Below are 20,390 nucleotides of genomic sequence, written 5' to 3'. Positions count from 1 at the left end.
TAACAGCAAGGATGACCGTCTTGTGACAGTATTGCTCCTAGTCCTTCGTTACTTGCGTCGGTGGTTAGGGTAAAGGTTTTGTTAAAGTCCGGATAAGCTAGTATTGGGGAATTACAGAGTTTGTCCTTTAAAGTATCAAAGCTAGTCTGGTGTTTGTCAGTCCAATGGAATGGTGTGTCCTTTTTTGTTAAGTCTGTAAGGCTTTTCGCGATTTTAGAAAAATTCCGAATAAATTTGCGGTAATAACCTGCTAAACCTAAGAATGATTTAACGTCCGTGGCATTGCGGGGTAATCGAAAGTTTTTTACAGCGTCTAATTTCTTGGAGTTTGGTTTAACTCCTTCGGCTGAAACTACGTGGCCTAAGTATTCTAGTTCCGGTTTTACGAATTCGCACTTATCCGGTTGCAATTTAAGTCCTAATTCTCTGAGTCTCTGAAATACTATCGCGAGGTTTTCATTATGTTCTTGAATCGTTTTTCCGAATATCACTATGTCGTCCAAATAAACAAGGCAATATTTTCCTACAAGTCCAGTTAAGGCTCTGTCCATTAATCTTTGAAAAGTAGCGGGTGCGTTTTTAAGACCGAATGGCATTCGATTGAAATGAAAGTGGCCTTGCGGTGTCGAAAAAGCGGTATATTTTTTGGATTTCTCGTTCATTGGAATTTGATGAAATCCTGAGGATAAATCAAGCGCCGAAAAGAATTTCGCGTTTCCTAGTTGTGTCAAAATGTCGTCTATGTCAGGTAAAGGATAAGCGTCTTGTTCCGTGAGTTCATTTAGTTTCCTAAAATCAATGACTATCCTCCATTTCTGTTTTCCTGAGGCGTCTAATTTTTTCGGACCTACCCATACCGGAGAGTTATAAGGGGAATCTGATTCTTCTATAATATTTTTCTTTAACATGTCTCCTATTTGTCGCGAAATTTCGTCTCGATGACATTCCGGTGGTCTATACGATCGTGTGTTAATGATTTTATCTTTGGTTAATGGAATTGTGTGCTGGGTTAAATTAGTACAGGGCAAAAGGTCGGTTTCTAAATTAAAGATGTCAACGTAGTGGAGAATAATCTTTTCTATGGATTCGCAGATTGGCTTTTCAATGTGATCTGTTCTCACTAGGCTTTTTAGTTTTGATACGTTGGAAACATCATGGGAATTTTGAATATTATTAGAAATTTCAATGTTTTGCTCACCAGTGTTGATAAAACATACTTTAGTTGGTTTGCCTTCCAGATAGATTGTTTGAACTCTGTTTTCTCCAGGAGTTAATTGTATTGGTTTCTGAAATAAAATGGTTTTGTCATTTAGTCGGATTCTGTCATTGGATATTGAATAGTTATACTTCTCTAAACATGGTAGCCCAATGATTCCGTCTTCGATGATTGGGAAGTTATCCGGTACTATGTGAAAGATGTGGTCTTGTCCAAAAATTCGTTTCGTTACGTATTCGTTCGTTTCGTATTTGTCTCGTCCCATAGAAAATTTTTGTCTAGGCCCTATTTGTATCGCGTTGACAGTTTTGTTACGTTTCACTAGGTTTATCCCTGCTCCTGTGTCGACCAGAAATACTCGCTCTGTGGTTCGGGTTGACAAAGGTATTGTGAGTAATCTTCCTGTGGTGATGTTGACTCGTATGTTTCGCGCGGTTCGTCTATATTCTGGTTCGATGTTACTTCTCGTGTTTCGTCCCTTTCTTGAACTGCTTGAATTCTTGCGGGTGGTCGGTCGTATTGGCTCGGTTGTAGAAAATTTTGGCATTTGTTGGCCATGTGTCCCAGCTTTCCGCATTTGAAACACTTCATTTGCGCGCGTTCAGCGGGTGGCCTATTCTCTACTCGGTCAAATGTGGTAGGTTTCTGAGCTACTAGTGCGTTAGGCGATCTAGATAGTGTATTAGATCGTCTTACCTGCATTGATTGATTGTTGAGGCGATTACTAGCGGAAGGCAAGCGTCTACTTGACCAATTGGCTTGCCGTTCTTCTCGTGAATAGCGTTCTAAGTCGGCTGCTTTCTTTTCAGCTTCTTCAAGATTCACGGGTTCAATGATTAATAATGTTCGGCCTATGTCGCACCTGAGTCCCTTTAGGTACACACGGACAATCTTCTTTGTAGTTTCTTCGATCATTAGCTTGCGTAGAAGTGGTTGTGGGTACTCGTTGGTTACTGCGTACAGTAAACGGTTGAGTATTCTTCTGAACCGAATATTAAAACTCTGCACTGATTCTTCTCGTCCCTGTCTCAACTCTTTTAATTGTTCCCGATATTCTTCCGAAGTCACTTGAGCTGCCACATTGTTCCTCAGTGCGTTGTACAGATCACTGTAGCACTCAATGGGGATGTTGCGGATACTTTGAGCTGCTTTTCCTACTATTTTTTCTACCTTTATTGCTTTTAGCAATAAATCTTGCTCCATGCAACGATCTTTCATACTGCTCACTTCTTTGATAAATTCTTCCACACCTACATCATCGTCTCCGTTGAGCATTGGAATACAACGTATTGCATTCTTAATTCGCAGAGTGGAAAGAGCGGGTGGAAAATAGCCTCTTTCTTCAACCTCGGGTTGTTCGGTGTCAATGTGCGCAGGTGGGATGCCTGGAATCGTTAACCCGGTCGGTTCGCGTGCCCTAACCGTACTCCCGGTGCGATTAATCGCCGTCGATTTACTTTCGTTGCTTTCGGTAATGATGGAACCAGAATCATCGGTCGCAAGGGATCCGAACCCAGTCCGTAGCTCTGCGACGGTTCTCCCAAGACTTCCGAATTCTGTTACCCAGTATCTATTTGTTTCGTCACTTTGCATAGACAAACGTAATATATCCTCTTGTAAACGGGCAATACTCTCTTGCTGTTTTTGAATGCTATCCAATATTGTTCGCAACGTTGGATCCGTTGAGGTAGAAGTTTGAGATTCGTTTGTCTTAGACATCTTCCTGCTTTCGGGCGAAGATGAGTCTTGGCTACTGAAGCTAGATTTTCTTTCACGGTAACGTACGAAGGAATCCAGTTTACCTTCCTTTGTCACTTCACTCGGTTCGTGATAGTTACTTCGTTGTTGCGGATGACCGTAGTCCCAAATAATTCTATCTTCCGTAGATGATGAATGTCTTTTGGTTTCCGAACAAACACTTTTCACTATCCTGGCAGGATCGCCAAAAATGTCACGTAAAATAAAAAGCAGGAGGCTCGAACGAAAAGAAAAAATTAAGATAACAAAAAAAACGAGAGAATTTATTTCTGAATTTACACTGACGGCGATTTTGTTCTGAGCTCCAGCCGTGACTTTCCAAGACTGCAGCTCTTACAATTTGACTTTCGGTAACATCTGTTTCTTCTTTGTTTGTCATCCCTTAATATCCCCACTACCCTGTAGGCGTACGTGACCGTTGTCACACTTCTAGGACGTTCGGTGGAAGGACCGTTAGGATACAGATGACTCATTAGGCACTTCGGCGATATACATTGTCGCCAAGGCCGCCACATCTCTATCTCCATCATCGGTCCATCGGATTTGAAGTATGCCGGTCGTGACAACATCGTCGAGACGGAGATTCATTCTTTCGTACGATCTCATCGACGAATGACAGTGCCACCTTACAACCAGCGAATACATCACATCTAGTTAATAAAGAGTTAGACTTGAACTGTGCGAGAACATACGTTTACCATCCCGTGACCGCGGATTCGTTTCGAACCTAAGGTCATCATCACTAGTGCGTAATCTTGTTAATAAGCCCGTGCTAATAAACTCTCCATTGTATCACGGCAATGGCTAATTCCAATGAAAATTCACTAAACGCCCATCCCCATAATCCTGACTTTAATCCGACATCAGAAGTGGGATCAGGGCCATACGTAACGATGGAACAACTCATGGCCATCGTGCGCCAGATAACTCAGCCGCGAGAGCAAAGACCGAGTGAAACATCTACGATCGTGCCGCTTCCGCGTTTTAACCCCGGAAGCTTGGGTTCTGACCCAGCCGCATGGTGTGCGACTGTTGACGTGATCATGGAAGAAAAACCTTTGCAAGGCGGTGCTCTACTTTGTGCCTTGAGTGCCGCTCTAGAAAGCTCGGCAGCGCAGTGGCTTACACAAGTACCTGCTACTCAAATTTCCTCTTGGCCAAAGTTTAAAGACCGTTTCCTTACACGCTTTGGTGGGAAAGAGACAGCCGCCACGGCGCTATGGAAGATGAAAAACCAAGCACGACTGGAGGGTGAAACCCTGGGAGATTACAGCAGCCGTTTACGTTCCTTCCTGATGCCGAGGCGGGGTTGTACCAAGGACGAGATAGTCAACGCTACCGTGCTCCTTCATATAGGTTCACAGGACCAGCGCGTCCTACGGATAGCACTCACGAACGATATCAAGACCGAGGACCAGCTCACAGGCGAAATGACAGTGCTCTCCGATTCTGTGAAGAGGCCGGCGTCTTCAGTAAGCAACTCCTCCGCGAGTCCCGAAGCTAAACGGCATAAGCCTTCTGACTCCCGACACAAGTGCTACCACTGTGGTAGACACGGACATAAAGCATCTGAGTGCCGCGAGAGGACAAGACTGGAGGCGGAGAAACGCAATCGAAAATCAGGGGAAAACCGGGCTGCCACGTCTTCGAAGGTGTCCTGCTACAGGTGTAACGAGGAGGGCCACATCGCGCCCAACTGCCCGACCTTACGTAGAGGAAACCCTGCTACGAAAGAGGAGCGACAGGTTAACTTCTGTGTGGTGGAGGCCCTGACCGGTAAATTAAGTCACGAGGGTGAGTCGTTCCTGTTTTGTTTTGATTCCGGAGCTGAATGCTCATTAATCAAAGAATCGGTAGCTTCAAAATTTTCCGGCAAGAGAACGACCGAGATAGTAGTAATGCGTGGAATTGGGAACACTTGCGTTAAGAGTACGACCCAAATTCTGTCCGCCGTATGTATCAGCGGTCTTACACTGGAGGTAATTTTTCACGTCCTTGCCGACAATTACTTAAAACACGATATTATTATTGGGTGCGAAATTTTAAGCCAAGGCTTCGACGTACTCATGACGCGCAATAGCCTCGATATTTGTAAGTCGAAAACGGTTAATGTCTGTAATAATATCGCCGAACCTGCGATCGATCTCAATGATGTAGACACCGAGGTACTCGGCGACGATAAAGACCGATTGATTTCCATTCTCGGCAGATTCAAAAACTCGTTCATCACGGGTTTCCCACGTACCCGCGTAAATACGGGTCAATTAGAAATACGGTTGATCGACCCTAACATTACCGTCCAAAGAAGCCCCTATAGACTTAGCGAGGAAGAGCGGAGAATCGTACGAGCGCGAATCAGCGAACTACTCAGAGCTAACATTATAAGACCTAGCAATTCGCCGTTCGCGAGCCCCATGCTACTCGTGAAGAAAAAGGACGGTTCGGATAGATTGTGCGTAGATTTTCGAGCGTTGAATAAGAATACGGTCGCGGACCGGTACCCCCTACCCCTTATCGCGGACCAAATCGCGAGGTTACAAACGGCGAAATACTTCATTAGCCTGGACATGGCCAGCGGGTTCCACCAAATTCCTATACATACTAATTCGGCGGAATACACGGCGTTCGTTACACCCGACGGGCAGTACGAGTACGTAACGATGCCGTTCGGATTGAAAAATGCACCGTCTGTTTTTCAGAGGGCCATTTTCAATGCCCTGGGCGACGTTGCGTATTCCTACGTCGTTGTCTATTTGGATGACGTCCTAATTATCGCCGACTCAATAAATCAAGCCTTAGAGAGGTTGGACATCGTGTTAAGTACCCTTGTAAACGCCGGGTTTTCGTTTAACTTTTCTAAGTGCTCTTTCCTGAAGACGTCGATACTCTATTTGGGATACGTAATCCAGAACGGAGAAGTCCGTCCCAACCCGGGTAAAGTATATGCCTTAAGCTCCCTACCCGCGCCGACGACCGTCACACAGCTCAGGCAGTTCATAGGGCTAGCCTCGTACTTTCGGAAGTTCATCCCTAAATTTTCGCAATTGTTAAAACCCTTATACGCGCTTACGTCCGGCAGTAAAAATATAACATGGGCGGACAGGCACGAAAAAATAAGACAAGAGGTAATCTCCGTTCTGACCGACGCACCGGTGTTAATGCTATTTGACCCCAATTACCCAATAGAATTACATACCGATGCTAGCTCCGAAGGATTTGGGGCTATTTTGATGCACAAGGTGGAAGGTAAAAATCGAGTAGTAGAATACTATAGTAAAAGAACCAGCCTCACGGAATCCAGATATCACTCTTATGAACTCGAAACATTAGCTGTTGTAAACGCCATAAAACATTTCCGCCACTACCTGCACGGACGGGAATTTCTTGTCGTCACGGACTGCAATTCATTAAAGGCGTCTAAGAGCAAAGTACATTTGAATGACAGGGTACACAGGTGGTGGGCTTACTTGCAAACGTTTACCTTCGACATTGTGTATCGGGAGGGCAAGCGAATGGCCCACGTAGATTTCTTTTCGCGAAATCCCACAGGCGTTGACCCTATTAGATTCGATAAAATCAAAGAGAAAATGGTTAATCTGGCCGAAATTTCGGAAGACTGGCTACTAGCCGAACAACGTCGTGACCCCCAAATTTCGGGAATTGTCGAAAAATTGCAAAATCATGAGCTCGCGGAAGACATCGCGAATACTTACGAATTACGGTCCGGTACTCTCCACCGGAAAATTCAAAGAAGAGGCAGGACTCTCAGTTTACCTATTGTTCCAAGAGGGTTTAGGTGGTCCGTTATTAACCATGTGCATCAGTCAATTATGCACTTGGGTTGGGATAAGACGCTCGAGAAACTGTACGAGTATTACTGGTTCGAAGGAATGGCGAAGTACGTTCGCAAGTTCGTAGAGAACTGCCATGCTTGTAGAGTTTCGAAGGCTAGTTCAGGTAAGATACAAGCCGAACTGCATCCCATACCCAAGGCCAGCATACCTTGGCACACGGTCCACATGGATATAACGGGCAAGCTGAGTGGTAAAAGCGATTCGAAGGAGTACGTCATTGTGTTGATCGACGCCTTCACTAAATTCGTATACCTGCATCATACTCGTAGGATAGATTCTTTTAACACCATTAAAGCGCTTAAATCCGCTATATTTTTATTCGGGAGTCCCTGTCGGATAATAGCGGACCAGGGAAGGTGTTTTACGGGTAAAGAATTTCGCGAGTTCTGCGAAAGCAAACGAATTAAAGTTCACTTGATAGCGACCGGTGCCAGTAGGGCTAACGGACAAGTAGAACGTGTTATGGGCATGTTGAAAAACATGTTCACGACAGTAGAGACGACCGGGCGGCCGTGGCAAGACGCGATTGGGGAAATGCAGCTAGCGTTGAACTGCACCGTCAACCGCGTGACTAATTCGAGCCCCTTACAACTACTAATCGGTAGATCGGCGAGACCGTATGACCTATTGCTACCCGACAATATTGAAGAAAAAGAAGTCGATATCTCCGATGTAAGGCAGCAGGCCGTACAGAACATAGAAAGTAACGCCCAATACGACAAAGAAAGATTTGATAGGAACAAAGCTAAAGTGGTTAGGTTTAACCTCGGCGACTTCGTACTACGCAAGAACGAGGAAAGAAACCAAACCAAGCTAGAGCCGAAATTCAAGGGTCCATTTGTAATAACCAAGATTTTGGAAGGAGATAGATATATTCTAAAAACGCTAGACGGTAAACGATCGTATAAAGACAGTCACGACAGATTAAGAAAAATGCCGGACAGTCGCGTTCCCGCTGAGTTGGATGTCGGTAGTGACGGCAATAACAGTGACCACGACGACATGAGTACCTCGATCTCGGAAGATCCTTAGCACAAAGACCTTACGGAGTATGTTATGAAGCTCGGTAAAGGGGCAAGTGATGTGTTCACGCGCACCATGAGCTATAGAGTTATGAAGCTCGGTAAAGGGGCAAGTGATGTGTTCACGCGCATCATGAGCTATAGAGTTATGAAGCTCGACTAAGGGGCAAGTGATGTGTTCACGCGCACCATGAGCTATAGTGTTATGAAGCTCGACTAAGGGGCAAGTGATGTGTTCACGCGCACCATGAGCTACAGCGTTACGAAGTTTGGTGCGGTCGTGCGATCTAGAAAAACGAGATCCATTGGGGTACGAAATCGAGACTGGTCCATTTCGCCGTTATGACCCGACTGATAACCCACAGGATGCAACTAGCACTTCCAATATTAATTACAACGTTACTAATTCATGTTCTCTTCTATTCCTTTTGTTGTCAAACCTCCGAACAAAATTTTATTGTTACACTGGACCCTCAGCTTATTTAGACATTAAGTTAAATTGTAAACAATGTTAATTGTACCGAGACTAACGTTAAGAAAACTCTCAATATTGTAGCTACACCCGAGGACGTGTGATAGTCAGAATGGCCGTGTCGGAGATGAAAGAACGCCGGAGCTCCTCCTTGGATTCGCGGGAATACCGCAACTCTGTAACTTGGATTAAACGAATGCCGCTCCGATTGTTCGAGATTTATGATCATGAGCTTGGGCTCGAGGCGACAATCAGTCGCCGAACGTAGCCGCGGTCAAAGGGATGAACGTTTTATCTAACAAAGGCACAGAGTAACTCTATACCTCTCCTTAAAAGAAATAGTCGTAGCGATACGTGGCAGTAAATACTTCAATAGTTTCTATCCCGCGGCCCGCCACACGCAGATTTTGTCGTTCGGGTAAGATGATCGCCGGGTGTCGGCATGCCTTTGTGGCGTATGTTTAGCTAACGTAAGGACCCGCTATAGATCTTAAGATTTAGTCAAGCGAAGTCCGTCAAATAGACTTTGTTGCAACTACGGGAAGATAGGAGAAACCTATCCTCCACGAGCGTTGCCCCCCGTCAACAACCTCCCCTCAAGGGCGGCCAGCATCTCTTTCAAAACGCCGATATGGAGATCGACCAATTAGCAACAGCGCTAATTTCCCTCTCCTTTGGAACGAAAGCTTTCTTTGACGAATCCGAGGATCTCATATCCTTAGACCCACCCAATATAGTTTTCCTCGACGACATCGTCGAGACGGAGATTCATTCTTTCGTACGATCTCATCGACGAATGACAGTGCCACCTTACAACCAGCGAATACATCACATCTAGTTAATAAAGAGTTAGACTTGAACTGTGCGAGAACATACGTTTACCATCCCGTGACCGCGGATTCGTTTCGAACCTAAGGTCATCATCACTAGTGCGTAATCTTGTTAATAAGCCCGTGCTAATAAACTCTCCATTGTATCACGGCAATGGCTAATTCCAATGAAAATTCATTAAACGCCCATCCCCATAATCCTGACTTTAATCCGACATATATATATATATATATATATATATGTCGGGTTGGCGTTACGATTAGAGTTAGGGTTAAGGGCGTAAACGAATCCCTATTGACACTAGACGTGATCACTACGCAATAGAGGGGATATTTACTAGTGCAAACATGACCATGTTGGAATTGGACAAGTAATCGCAATAATTTGATACTCGAGAAGCTAATGACAATGATCTTAGGCTCAATAACGAATCCACGGTCAACGGGATGACGAACTCTACTCTTCTTTAGCGTCTAAGTTGTACTCAATGTTAATGCATGGGGCAATCACTACGTATCCGAGAGTTACTTGAATCGTCGTCGAGATCATACCGGAGAGTGGTTCTCCATCACGGTAACGCTGTCGAGGAAAACCATGATGGGTGTGCCCAAGGGCACGAAATCATCGGATTCGTGGAGAAAAGCCTCCATTCGGAAAGTGAGGGAAATTGGCGTTACTGTTAATTGGTCAATTTCCATGTTGGTGGTTAGAGAAGGGTGCTAGCCGCCCTTAAGAGAAAGTTCGAGAAGAGGAAGCGTCGTTGGTGAGAAAAATAGATTTCTCCTATTTTCTCGTAGTTGGGACGAGGACTGTTTGTCGGTTTGAAGGACTTTAGTTAAACAGACCTTAAGATTTATAGTGGGTCCTCGGGCTAGCCGAACATGTACTGTGGAGACGCGTCGACATCTGGCAATCATCTTACTCAAAGAATAGAGTCTGCGTGTGGCGAGCCACGGGGTAGAAATCGTTGAAATACTTACCGTCGTGCCCCGTCCTAATTATTTCTTTTAAGGAGAGCTATAGGGTTACTTCATGCCTTTGTTAGACAAAACGTTCATCCCTTGACCGCGGCTACGTTCGGCGACTGGTTGTCGCCTCGAGCCCAAGCTCACTCTCATAAACCTCGAACAATCGGAGCGACATTTGTTTAATCTAAATTACGGCATTACGGTATTCCCGAGAATCCGAGGAGAGGTTCCGGTGTTTTTCCATCTCCGACATATATATATGTAGTAAACAAATTCTATCAACAATACAGGAGTGATATTATTTAATATAAACAACGTATATAATTTAACAGAGACATTGATCTTTTTTCGTAAGTTTGATTAATTTCTTATTTCTTAATTTCTTCTCACTTTTTAATTCTATTTATTCAAAACATATATATTTAATATAATCGATACAGCTGCATAATGCGAAGCTTCATTAATTAATATCAAAAATGTTCATCGTTTTCAAACGTCAACTGTAAAAACAATAATAATATATAACAAATTATTAAAAAACAAAGTAGAATTGTAATTGACCATTGTTATAAAATTGATAGAAAACAAAATAAGTATGCGGGGAATTGAGAATTAGAATTAAAAAAATAATAAGATTAGTAACAATTAATTGTATCTTTCCATATATAACTTCTGCAGAGTCCTCTTCAACTTCGTCCCTGTAATTGAAAGCTCTGACTGACGTAGCCCATTTCTGTTGACCATTTTAGTGTCACGTAAAATAAAAAGCAGGAGGCTCGAACGAAAAGAAAAAATTAAGATAACAAAAAAAAACGAGAGAATTTATTTCTGAATTTACACTGACTGCGATTTTGTTCTGAGCTCCAGCCGTGACTTTCCAAGACTGAAGCTCTTACAATTTGACTTTCGGTAACATCTGTTTCTTCTTTGTTTGTCATCCCTCAATATCCCCACTACCCTGTAGGCGTACGTGACCGTTGTCACACTTCTAGAACGTTCGGTGGAAGGACCGTTAGGATACAGATGACCCATTAGGCACTTCGGCGATATACATTGTCGCCAAGGCCGCCACATCTCTATCTCCATCATCGGTCCATCGGATTTGAAGTATGCCGGTCGTGACATACCCCCCAGTTTAGATTGATCTTGGTCCTCTAAGATCGTAGTAGAATTGGTTGGATTTGTTTATAAATCGTAATTCCTATCCTGTGAATTTAAGACAACTAACCAAGGGTATTGTTACTAGTGCTAGGGTCAGCATTATCCTGGAAAAAGTACGTTTTCAATCGGTTACCATGTATCTTTTTCTTAATATTGTCGATAAATATAATGTAGTAAGGAGTTTTCACATCATTGATTCTATAGGGTCCTAACCATTCAATGTCCAACTTATCTCTTTTATGGTCATTGTGAATTAAAACAAAGTCTCCTTTCCTAAACACGGTCTGAGTTTTAACAATCTTTCTTTCTTGGTCTCGCTTGTAGCGTTGCTTATTTTGAATAAGTGTTTTGTGAGCTGTTTCCCAATATTTATTTAACTGTTTTTGCCAAAGTGAGTACATATCGTCATAGGTAAATGTGGGGAATTTGGATATTGCGGAAGGTAGGTTCGCTTTTCGCCCAAAAGTCAATTCGAAGGGGGAGAATCCTGTTCCTTCGTGTTTTGCAGTGTTGTATCCTAAACAAATGAAATTAAGTACTTCGTCCCATTCTTTGTCATTGTCGTGTAACGCAGTACGAATTAAATCTTTAACCGAGGCATGTGTTCTTTCGAGGGATCCGTTACTCTGTGGGTGAAATGAAGTTGTTTTGACGTGTTTAATTTTAAAGGCCTCTTCAAATTTCGTCATTAAATCGCTAACAAAATTTTGTCCTTGATCTGTCAGAATCGTCTTTGGTGCCGAAAATATGTAAATATAGTGCTCAATGAGCGCGTTAATTATAGATTCAGTTCGTTGCGTTTTAAGGGGAACAAGGATCAGATATTTCGTAAGTTCGTCGTGAATTGAAAGTATATATTGATTTCCGCGTTTGGTTTTCGTCATCGGTCCTATGATGTCCATAGCGATTTTGTCGTTAGGGTGAAGTGGTGTGTCTGAGATCTGTGGGGACTCTTTGGGTCTGATACGTGTTAGTTTCTCCTTTTGACATGTGTCGCATGTCTTCACGAAGTTTTCTACTCTTTCAAAAAGGCCGGGGATTTTGAACTTATCCTTAATCCGTTGATACGTTTTCTGTATCCCTAAATGTCCTACGGTGTCGTTATGGTTTTCCTTTATTGCTTGTAGTATTTCGCTTTCGTCTAGTTTTAAGATGGGGTTGGGCGCATAAGTAATTTCCTTGTATGTGTCGTTGAAATATATTAGCATGAGTTTAGTCTGTGTTTTCTCTAATTCAGTGAAATCGTTATTTCCTATGCCGATTTTTGTTGTATTTTTAAGAATTTTGTAAAGTTTTCTGATCCAAAGTGTCTCGTCGTATTCTCCTAAATCGTTTCGAGTTAATTGGTAAAATGTTTGATCATTCGGTTTAATTTCTAAGAGTTTCGGGTTTTCGTTGTTGTTTTTCCATTCGTTGAATGAATTAGTGTGGTCAATTAATAGGTCGAGATTAACTATTTCGTTGCGAGTTACCGCGTGAACCCTAGATAGGGCGTCTGCAGCTGTATTATCCTTACCCTTTGTGTATTCGATTTCATAGTTGTATTCTTCGAGTCTAAGTCTCCAACGAATCAGTCGACTAGAGGGGTCTTTGCAATTGTGTAGCCACTTAAGGGCTTGGTGGTCGGTTCGAATAATGAAGCGTCGTCCTAACAAGTATTGCCTAAGTCTTTTCACGGCCCATACGATGGCCAAGAGTTCCTTTTCTGTCGTGGTATAGTTTCGTTCGGGTGGGTTTAGTGTCCTTGAAATGTAACAGCAAGGATGACCGTCTTGTGACAGTATTGCTCCTAGTCCTTCGTTACTTGCGTCGGTGGTTAGGGTAAAGGTTTTGTTAAAGTCCGGATAAGCTAGTATTGGGGAATTACAGAGTTTGTCCTTTAAAGTATCAAAGCTAGTCTGGTGTTTGTCAGTCCAATGGAATGGTGTGTCCTTTTTTGTTAAGTCTGTAAGGCTTTTCGCGATTTTAGAAAAATTCCGAATAAATTTGCGGTAATAACCTGCTAAACCTAAGAATGATTTAACGTCCGTGGCATTGCGGGGTAATCGAAAGTTTTTTACAGCGTCTAATTTCTTGGAGTTTGGTTTAACTCCTTCGGCTGAAACTACGTGGCCTAAGTATTCTAGTTCCGGTTTTACGAATTCGCACTTATCCGGTTGCAATTTAAGTCCTAATTCTCTGAGTCTCTGAAATACTATCGCGAGGTTTTCATTATGTTCTTGAATCGTTTTTCCGAATATCACTATGTCGTCCAAATAAACAAGGCAATATTTTCCTACAAGTCCAGTTAAGGCTCTGTCCATTAATCTTTGAAAAGTAGCGGGTGCGTTTTTAAGACCGAATGGCATTCGATTGAAATGAAAGTGGCCTTGCGGTGTCGAAAAAGCGGTATATTTTTTGGATTTCTCGTTCATTGGAATTTGATGAAATCCTGAGGATAAATCAAGCGCCGAAAAGAATTTCGCGTTTCCTAGTTGTGTCAAAATGTCGTCTATGTCAGGTAAAGGATAAGCGTCTTGTTCCGTGAGTTCATTTAGTTTCCTAAAATCAATGACTATCCTCCATTTCTGTTTTCCTGAGGCGTCTAATTTTTTCGGACCTACCCATACCGGAGAGTTATAAGGGGAATCTGATTCTTCTATAATATTTTTCTTTAACATGTCTCCTATTTGTCGCGAAATTTCGTCTCGATGACATTCCGGTGGTCTATACGATCGTGTGTTAATGATTTTATCTTTGGTTAATGGAATTGTGTGCTGGGTTAAATTAGTACAGGGCAAAAGGTCGGTTTCTAAATTAAAGATGTCAACGTAGTGGAGAATAATCTTTTCTATGGATTCGCAGATTGGCTTTTCAATGTGATCTGTTCTCACTAGGCTTTTTAGTTTTGATACGTTGGAAACATCATGGGAATTTTGAATATTATTAGAAATTTCAATGTTTTGCTCACCAGTGTTGATAAAACATACTTTAGTTGGTTTGCCTTCCAGATAGATTGTTTGAACTCTGTTTTCTCCAGGAGTTAATTGTATTGGTTTCTGAAATAAAATGGTTTTGTCATTTAGTCGGATTCTGTCATTGGATATTGAATAGTTATACTTCTCTAAACATGGTAGCCCAATGATTCCGTCTTCCATGATTGGGAAGTTGTCCGGTACTATGTGAAAGATGTGGTCTTGTCCAAAAATTCGTTTCGTTACGTATTCGTTCGTTTCGTATTTGTATCGTCCCATAGAAAATTTTTGTCTAGGCCCTATTTGTATCGCGTTGACAGTTTTGTTACGTTTCACTAGGTTTATCCCTGCTCCTGTGTCGACCAGAAATACTCGCTCTGTGGTTCGGGTTGACAAAGGTATTGTGAGTAATCTTCCTGTGGTGATGTTGACTCGTATGTTTCGCGCGGTTCGTCTATACTCTGGTTCGATGTTACTTCTCGTGTTTCGTCCCTTTCCTGGACTGCTTGAATTCTTGCGGGTGGTCGGTCCTACTGGCTCGGTTGTAGAAAATTTTGGCATTTGTTGGCCATGTGTCCCAGCTTTCCGCATTTGAAACACTTCATTTGCGCGCGTTCAGCGGGTGGCCTATTCTCTACTCGGTCAAATGTGGTAGGTTTCTGAGCTACTAGTGCGTTAGGCGATCTAGATAGTGTATCAAATCGTCTTACCTGCATTGATTGATTGTTGAGGCGATTACTAGCGGAAGGCAAGCGACTACTTGACCAATTGGCTTGCCGTTCTTCTCGTGAATAGCGTTCTAAGTCGGCTGCTTTCTTTTCAGCTTCTTCAAGATTCACGGGTTCAATGATTAATAATGTTCGGCCTATGTCGCGCCTGAGTCCCTTTAGGTACACACGGACAATCTTCTTTGTAGTTTCTTCGATCATTAGCTTGCGTAGAAGTGGTTGTGGGTACTCGTTGGTTACTGCGTACAGTAAACGGTTGAGTATTCTTCTGAACCGAATATTAAAACTCTGCACTGATTCTTCCCGTCCCTGTCTCAACTCTTTTAATTGTTCCCGATATTCTTCCGAAGTCACTTGAGCTGCCACATTGTTCCTCAGTGCGTTGTACAGATCACTGTAGCACTCAATGGGGATGTTGCGGATACTTTGAGCTGCTTTTCCTACGATTTTTTCTACCTTTATTGCTTTTAGCAATAAATCTTGCTCCATGCAACGGTCTTTCATACTGCTCACTTCTTTGATGAATTCTTCCACACCTACATCATCGTCTCCGTTGAGCATTGGAATACAACGTATTGCATCCTTAACTCGCAGAGTGGAAAGAGCGGGTGGAAAATAGCCTCTTTCTTCAACCTCGGGTTGTTCGGTGTCGATGTGCACAGGTGGGATGCCTGGAATCGTTAACCCGGTCGATTCGCGTGCCCTAACCGTACTCCCGGTGCGATTAATCGCCGTCGATTCACTTTCGTTGCCTTCAGTAATGATGGAACCAGAATCATCGGTCGCAAGGGATCCGAACCCAGTCCGTAGCTCTGCGACAGTTCTCCTAATATTTCCGAATTCTGTTACCCAGTATCTATTTGTTTCGTCACTTTGCATAGACAAACGTAATATATCCTCTTGTAAACGGGCAATACTCTCTTGCTGTTTTTGAATGCTATCCAATATTGTTCGCAACGTTGGATCCGTTGAGGTAGAAGTTTGAGATTCGTTTGTCTTAGACATCTTCCTGCTTTCGGGCGAAGATGAGTCTTGGCTACTGAAGCTAGATTTTCTTTCACGGTAACGTACGAAGGAATCCAGTTTACCTTCCTTTGTCACTTCACTCGGTTCGTGATAGTTACTTCGTTGTTGCGGATGACCGTAGTCCCAAATAATTCTATCTTCCGTAGATGATGAATGTCTTTTGGTTTCCCAACAAACACTTTTCACTATCCTGGCAGGATCGCCAAAAATGTCACGTAAAATAAAAAGCAGGAGGCTCGAACGAAAAGAAAAAATTAAGATAACAAAAAAAAACGAGAGAATTTATTTCTGAATTTACACTGACTGCGATTTTGTTCTGAGCTCCAGCCGTGACTTTCCAAGACTGAAGCTCTTACAATTTGACTTTCGGTAACATCTGTTTCTTCTTTGTTTGTCATCCCTCAATATCCCCACTACCCTGTAGGCGTACGTGACCGTTGTCACACTTCTAGGACATTCGGTGGAAGGACCGTTAGGATACAGATGACTCATTAGGCACTTCGGCGATATACATTGTCGCCAAGGCCGCCACATCTCTATCTCCATCATCGGTCCATCGGATTTGAAGTATGCCGGTCGTGACAGTATCGACGTCAAAGGATTAACACAGACAAATACACAATCCATACAATCCGATTTGATTGATTTTAGATCTTGCATCAAACAGATCTCTATATAAACAGATAATTTCTGATTCTAAACATTTGTATTACGTTCATCTAATTATTAGGATATTAGATATATTATAAAGGAAGATATTATGTATTAAATAATCTGCCTCTTGCAAAATATACGAATGCGATCTATATGTATAAACGATCACAAACAAGACACAACTACCGTCTGATAAATAACATATAAATAACATAATAAACAAATTTTTTTGTAAATAGTAAAATCTTATGATGATTGTAAGTATCGTAATAAATGTTAACTTATTATAACTCTGTCCTTGTTTTTGCACCTATCTAATACTATATAACGTAATATTATATAACGTAATATTACGTTGGCAACTAAGTGATTGCAGATTTTGTCATTACCACCTAATGTATATAGTATATATTATATAGTATTATATATATGTCGGGTTATGGTTAGGGTTGGGGATAGGGGCGTCAAAGGAATGTTCACGAGAATCAGCCATTGGTGCGGTACAACACAGGTGAAGTTTATTACAATAATGGAGATGTTACAGTCTTGACAATTAACCATGGCGGTTAAGCGCTCGCGACACTAGTGACAATGGCCTCAGGTTCGATAACGAATCCGCGGTCAACGGGATGATAGATGTACGTTCTCGCAAAGTCCAAGTCTGACTCTTTGTTAACAAAACGTGAAATATTCACTGATCGTAAAGACGTTACTCTTTTCGTCGATGAGATCGCACGAGAGAGAATGACTTTCTGTGCCGATGATGCCACCGAGGAAAAACTATATGGGGTGTGTCTAAGGACACGAGATCCTCGGATTTGTCGAGGAAAGTCTTCGTTCGGAAGGTGAGGGAAATTAGCATTGCTGATAATCGGTCAATCTCCATATCGGTGATTAGAAAAAGATGCTAGCAGCCCATGATGGAAAGTTGCTAGCGGGAAGCGTCGTTCGTGGAAAAATAGATTTCTCCTATCTTCCCGTAGTTGGAACAAAGACTGTTTGTCTGTTGGAATGTTTACTGTCACGTGCCGCTATGACTATTTCTTTTAAGGAGAGCTATAGAATTACTCCATGCCTTTGTTAGACAAAACGTTCATCCCTTGACCGCGGCTACGTTCGGCGACTGGTTGTCGCCTCGAGCCCAAGCTCACTATCATGGTACCCGGATGAAATATCTGGGTCTGACTCTCGACAGCCATTGGACCTTCGGCCATCATTTCGAGCGTCTGGTACCGTCCGTCGAGGCTACAGCCAACGCTCTGGGGCGTCTGTTGCCTCGGCTCGGCGGACCGGGCGTCGGAGTGCGTCGGTTGTACGCCGGGGTTGTGCGATCGAGGCTCCTTTACGGTGCTCCGATCTGGGCGGGAAGCCTGTTGGCCAATCGTTGCAGTCTCCTGTTGGTCAGAAGACTGCATCGTACGGTAGCCGTTAGGACGGTGAGAGCGTATCGCACAGTCTCGGCCACGGCGGCGTCGTTGCTCGCGGGGCTCCCCCCGTTCGAGTTGGAGGCCCTACGGTCTTGCGAGATTTATCAACACACGCGAGCACCGTCAGGCGGGGTGGACGAGGCGGCACGCGGTGACGCTGTGATGCAGGCTCGACGAACCTTATTGGATTCGTGGCGGGCCGGTCTCGCAACGGGATCCGGCGCGCCAGGCCTCAGGGTCATCGAGGCTGTTGTGCCAAACTGGGACGATTGGTTGGACGGCGGCGGACCTCCCTTGACCTACAGGGTGACGCAGGTGCTCACTGGGCACGGGTGCTTCGGTGAATACCTGCACCGAATCGGGAAAGAAGCGACCGCGCGTTGCCACCACTGTGATGCGGATGTGGATTCGGCGCAACATACACTGGAGCACTGTCCGGCGTGGGCGTTACTTCGCCGCGCCCTCGTTGCTGAGATAGGGAGAGATCTCTCTCCGCCGGCCGTGTTCGGTGCGCTGCTGGCGAACGAGAGGAGTCGGAAGGCGGTCGTCACATTCTGCGAGCAGGTGATGCTTCAGAAGGAGGCGGCAGAGCGCGAGAGAGAACGGGATTCCCATTTCGAACGGATAGGTGGACGACGTCGGGCTGGGAGTCGCGGGCACGCCATTTCCAGGCGAGCTCGGACCGCTTCGCTGTCAGGTGGGTTTTAGTCGCCGGCCTCTTCGGCGCCGCGGTGCCGCCAAATCACCTGGTCGGGGAACCAGGAGGTCTTGCACGGCGGCCCGTCGGGGGTGGCGCGATGCGCGGCCACCGCGCATCGCGCCGTTAGTTAGTTTGGCATAACTCGAGGTGAACTCGGCGCGGAGGGGGCTCGTGATGACATGCTAATGAGCGTTTCTAGGGCCCTTTCCGCCAGGCGTCAAGTACGGCCACCGTGGAGGTTTTAGCCGGTACGAATCCGGCACTACCCGGCGTCCTCTCCCCGGAGGGCGCGGGGCGCCTATGAAGGTTTCCTTCACGAAAAAAAAAAAAAAAAAAAAAAAAAAAAGGTTGGGGTTAGGTTGGGGTTAGGTTGGGGTTAGGTTGGGGTTAGGTTGGGGTTAGGTTACGATGTTAGCGCATCGTATACCTGGCGCGCCCATCAGCCTCGCAGTAGACGCGTCCGACTTTGCAATAGGGGCGGTGTTGCAGTAACGCGCGAATGACACTCGGCAACCATTGGGTTTCTTAACTAAAGCCTCAAATTTCGCGCAGCGAAAATATAGCGCGTACGATCGCGAATTACTCGCTATGTATACTGTGGTCAAGCGATTTAGACACGCCGTAGATGGGAGGAATTTCATTATTTTCATAGATCACAAACCCCACACCTATGCGTTCAGTCAAAATCGCGACAAGTGATCGCCGAGACAATTCCGTCAACTAGATTATATCGGGCAGTTCACGACCGATATAAGGCATATAAAAAGGCTGAATAACAATGCAGCCGACGCCCTATCTCGCATCGAAGCCATAGGACAATCCGTGGATCACACAATTCTCGCCGCCGCGCAAGAAAACGACAAGGAGCTCCGCGACATCATCAACTCCGATATATCCGCGTTGCAGGTTAAGAAAATTCGTTTTCCGGATTACGACGCGGAAATATACTGCGACGTATCAGGCGACATCGTACGACCGTACGTACCGAAACCCTTGCGGCGCGACGTATTCAATTCGCTCCACGGACTTTCCCATCTAGGGATACGCGCGACCCAAAAATTCGTAAAATCGCGTATAGTTTGGCCGGCGGTAAACAAAAATTAAATAAAAGCCAAACATGGACACGGCAATGCATCCCGTGTCAACAATGTAAAATAGCGAGACACGTATCAACGCCGACCGGAACATTCGGAGAGCTCGCAGGACGATTCGAGCATATACATTTAGACATCATCGTCATGCAATATTCACAAGGCTACCGATATTGTCTAACATGTATCGACCGTTTTTCACGTTGGCCCGAAGCGATTCCAATACCAGATATGGAAGCGACGACCGTTGCCTCGGCTCTTCTTTCCACATGGATAGCGCGTTTTGGCGTCCCAGCAAAAATAACAACCGATCAAGGACGCCAATTCGAATCCAGTCTTTTCAATGAACTATGCCGGATGCTCGGCATTAAGCATTTGCGTACCACAGCCTACCACCTCGCGTCCAACGGGATGGTAGAGCGCTTTCACAGGCAGCTTAAGGCCGCAATCAAATGCCACAATTCGAGCAACTGGGTTGAAAGCCTTCCCATAGTTCTTTTAGGCATTAGAACCGCTATCAAGGAGGAC

At 44.3% G+C, this 20,390-nt stretch overlaps 1 protein-coding gene across 1 annotated transcript; it reads right to left on the bottom strand.

The window, feature by feature from the left end:
- Positions 1–1,413: 1,413 nt before the first annotated feature.
- LOC126926918 (uncharacterized) lies at positions 1,414–15,843 on the bottom strand. Its single transcript, XM_050743235.1, has 2 exons — positions 14,947–15,843; positions 1,414–1,912 (listed from the first exon to the last, which is right to left on the bottom strand). The coding sequence occupies exons 1-2, from the start codon at positions 15,841–15,843 to the stop codon at positions 1,544–1,546; spliced, it is 1,266 nt and encodes a 421-aa protein (XP_050599192.1). The 3' UTR covers positions 1,414–1,543.
- Positions 15,844–20,390: the final 4,547 nt, after the last annotated feature.

This window comes from Bombus affinis, unplaced genomic scaffold (genome assembly GCF_024516045.1).
Source record: "Bombus affinis isolate iyBomAffi1 unplaced genomic scaffold, iyBomAffi1.2 ctg00000064.1, whole genome shotgun sequence".
NCBI classification, from domain to species: domain Eukaryota; kingdom Metazoa; phylum Arthropoda; class Insecta; order Hymenoptera; family Apidae; genus Bombus; species Bombus affinis.
This window is presented reverse-complemented; position numbering and strand designations above follow the sequence as displayed.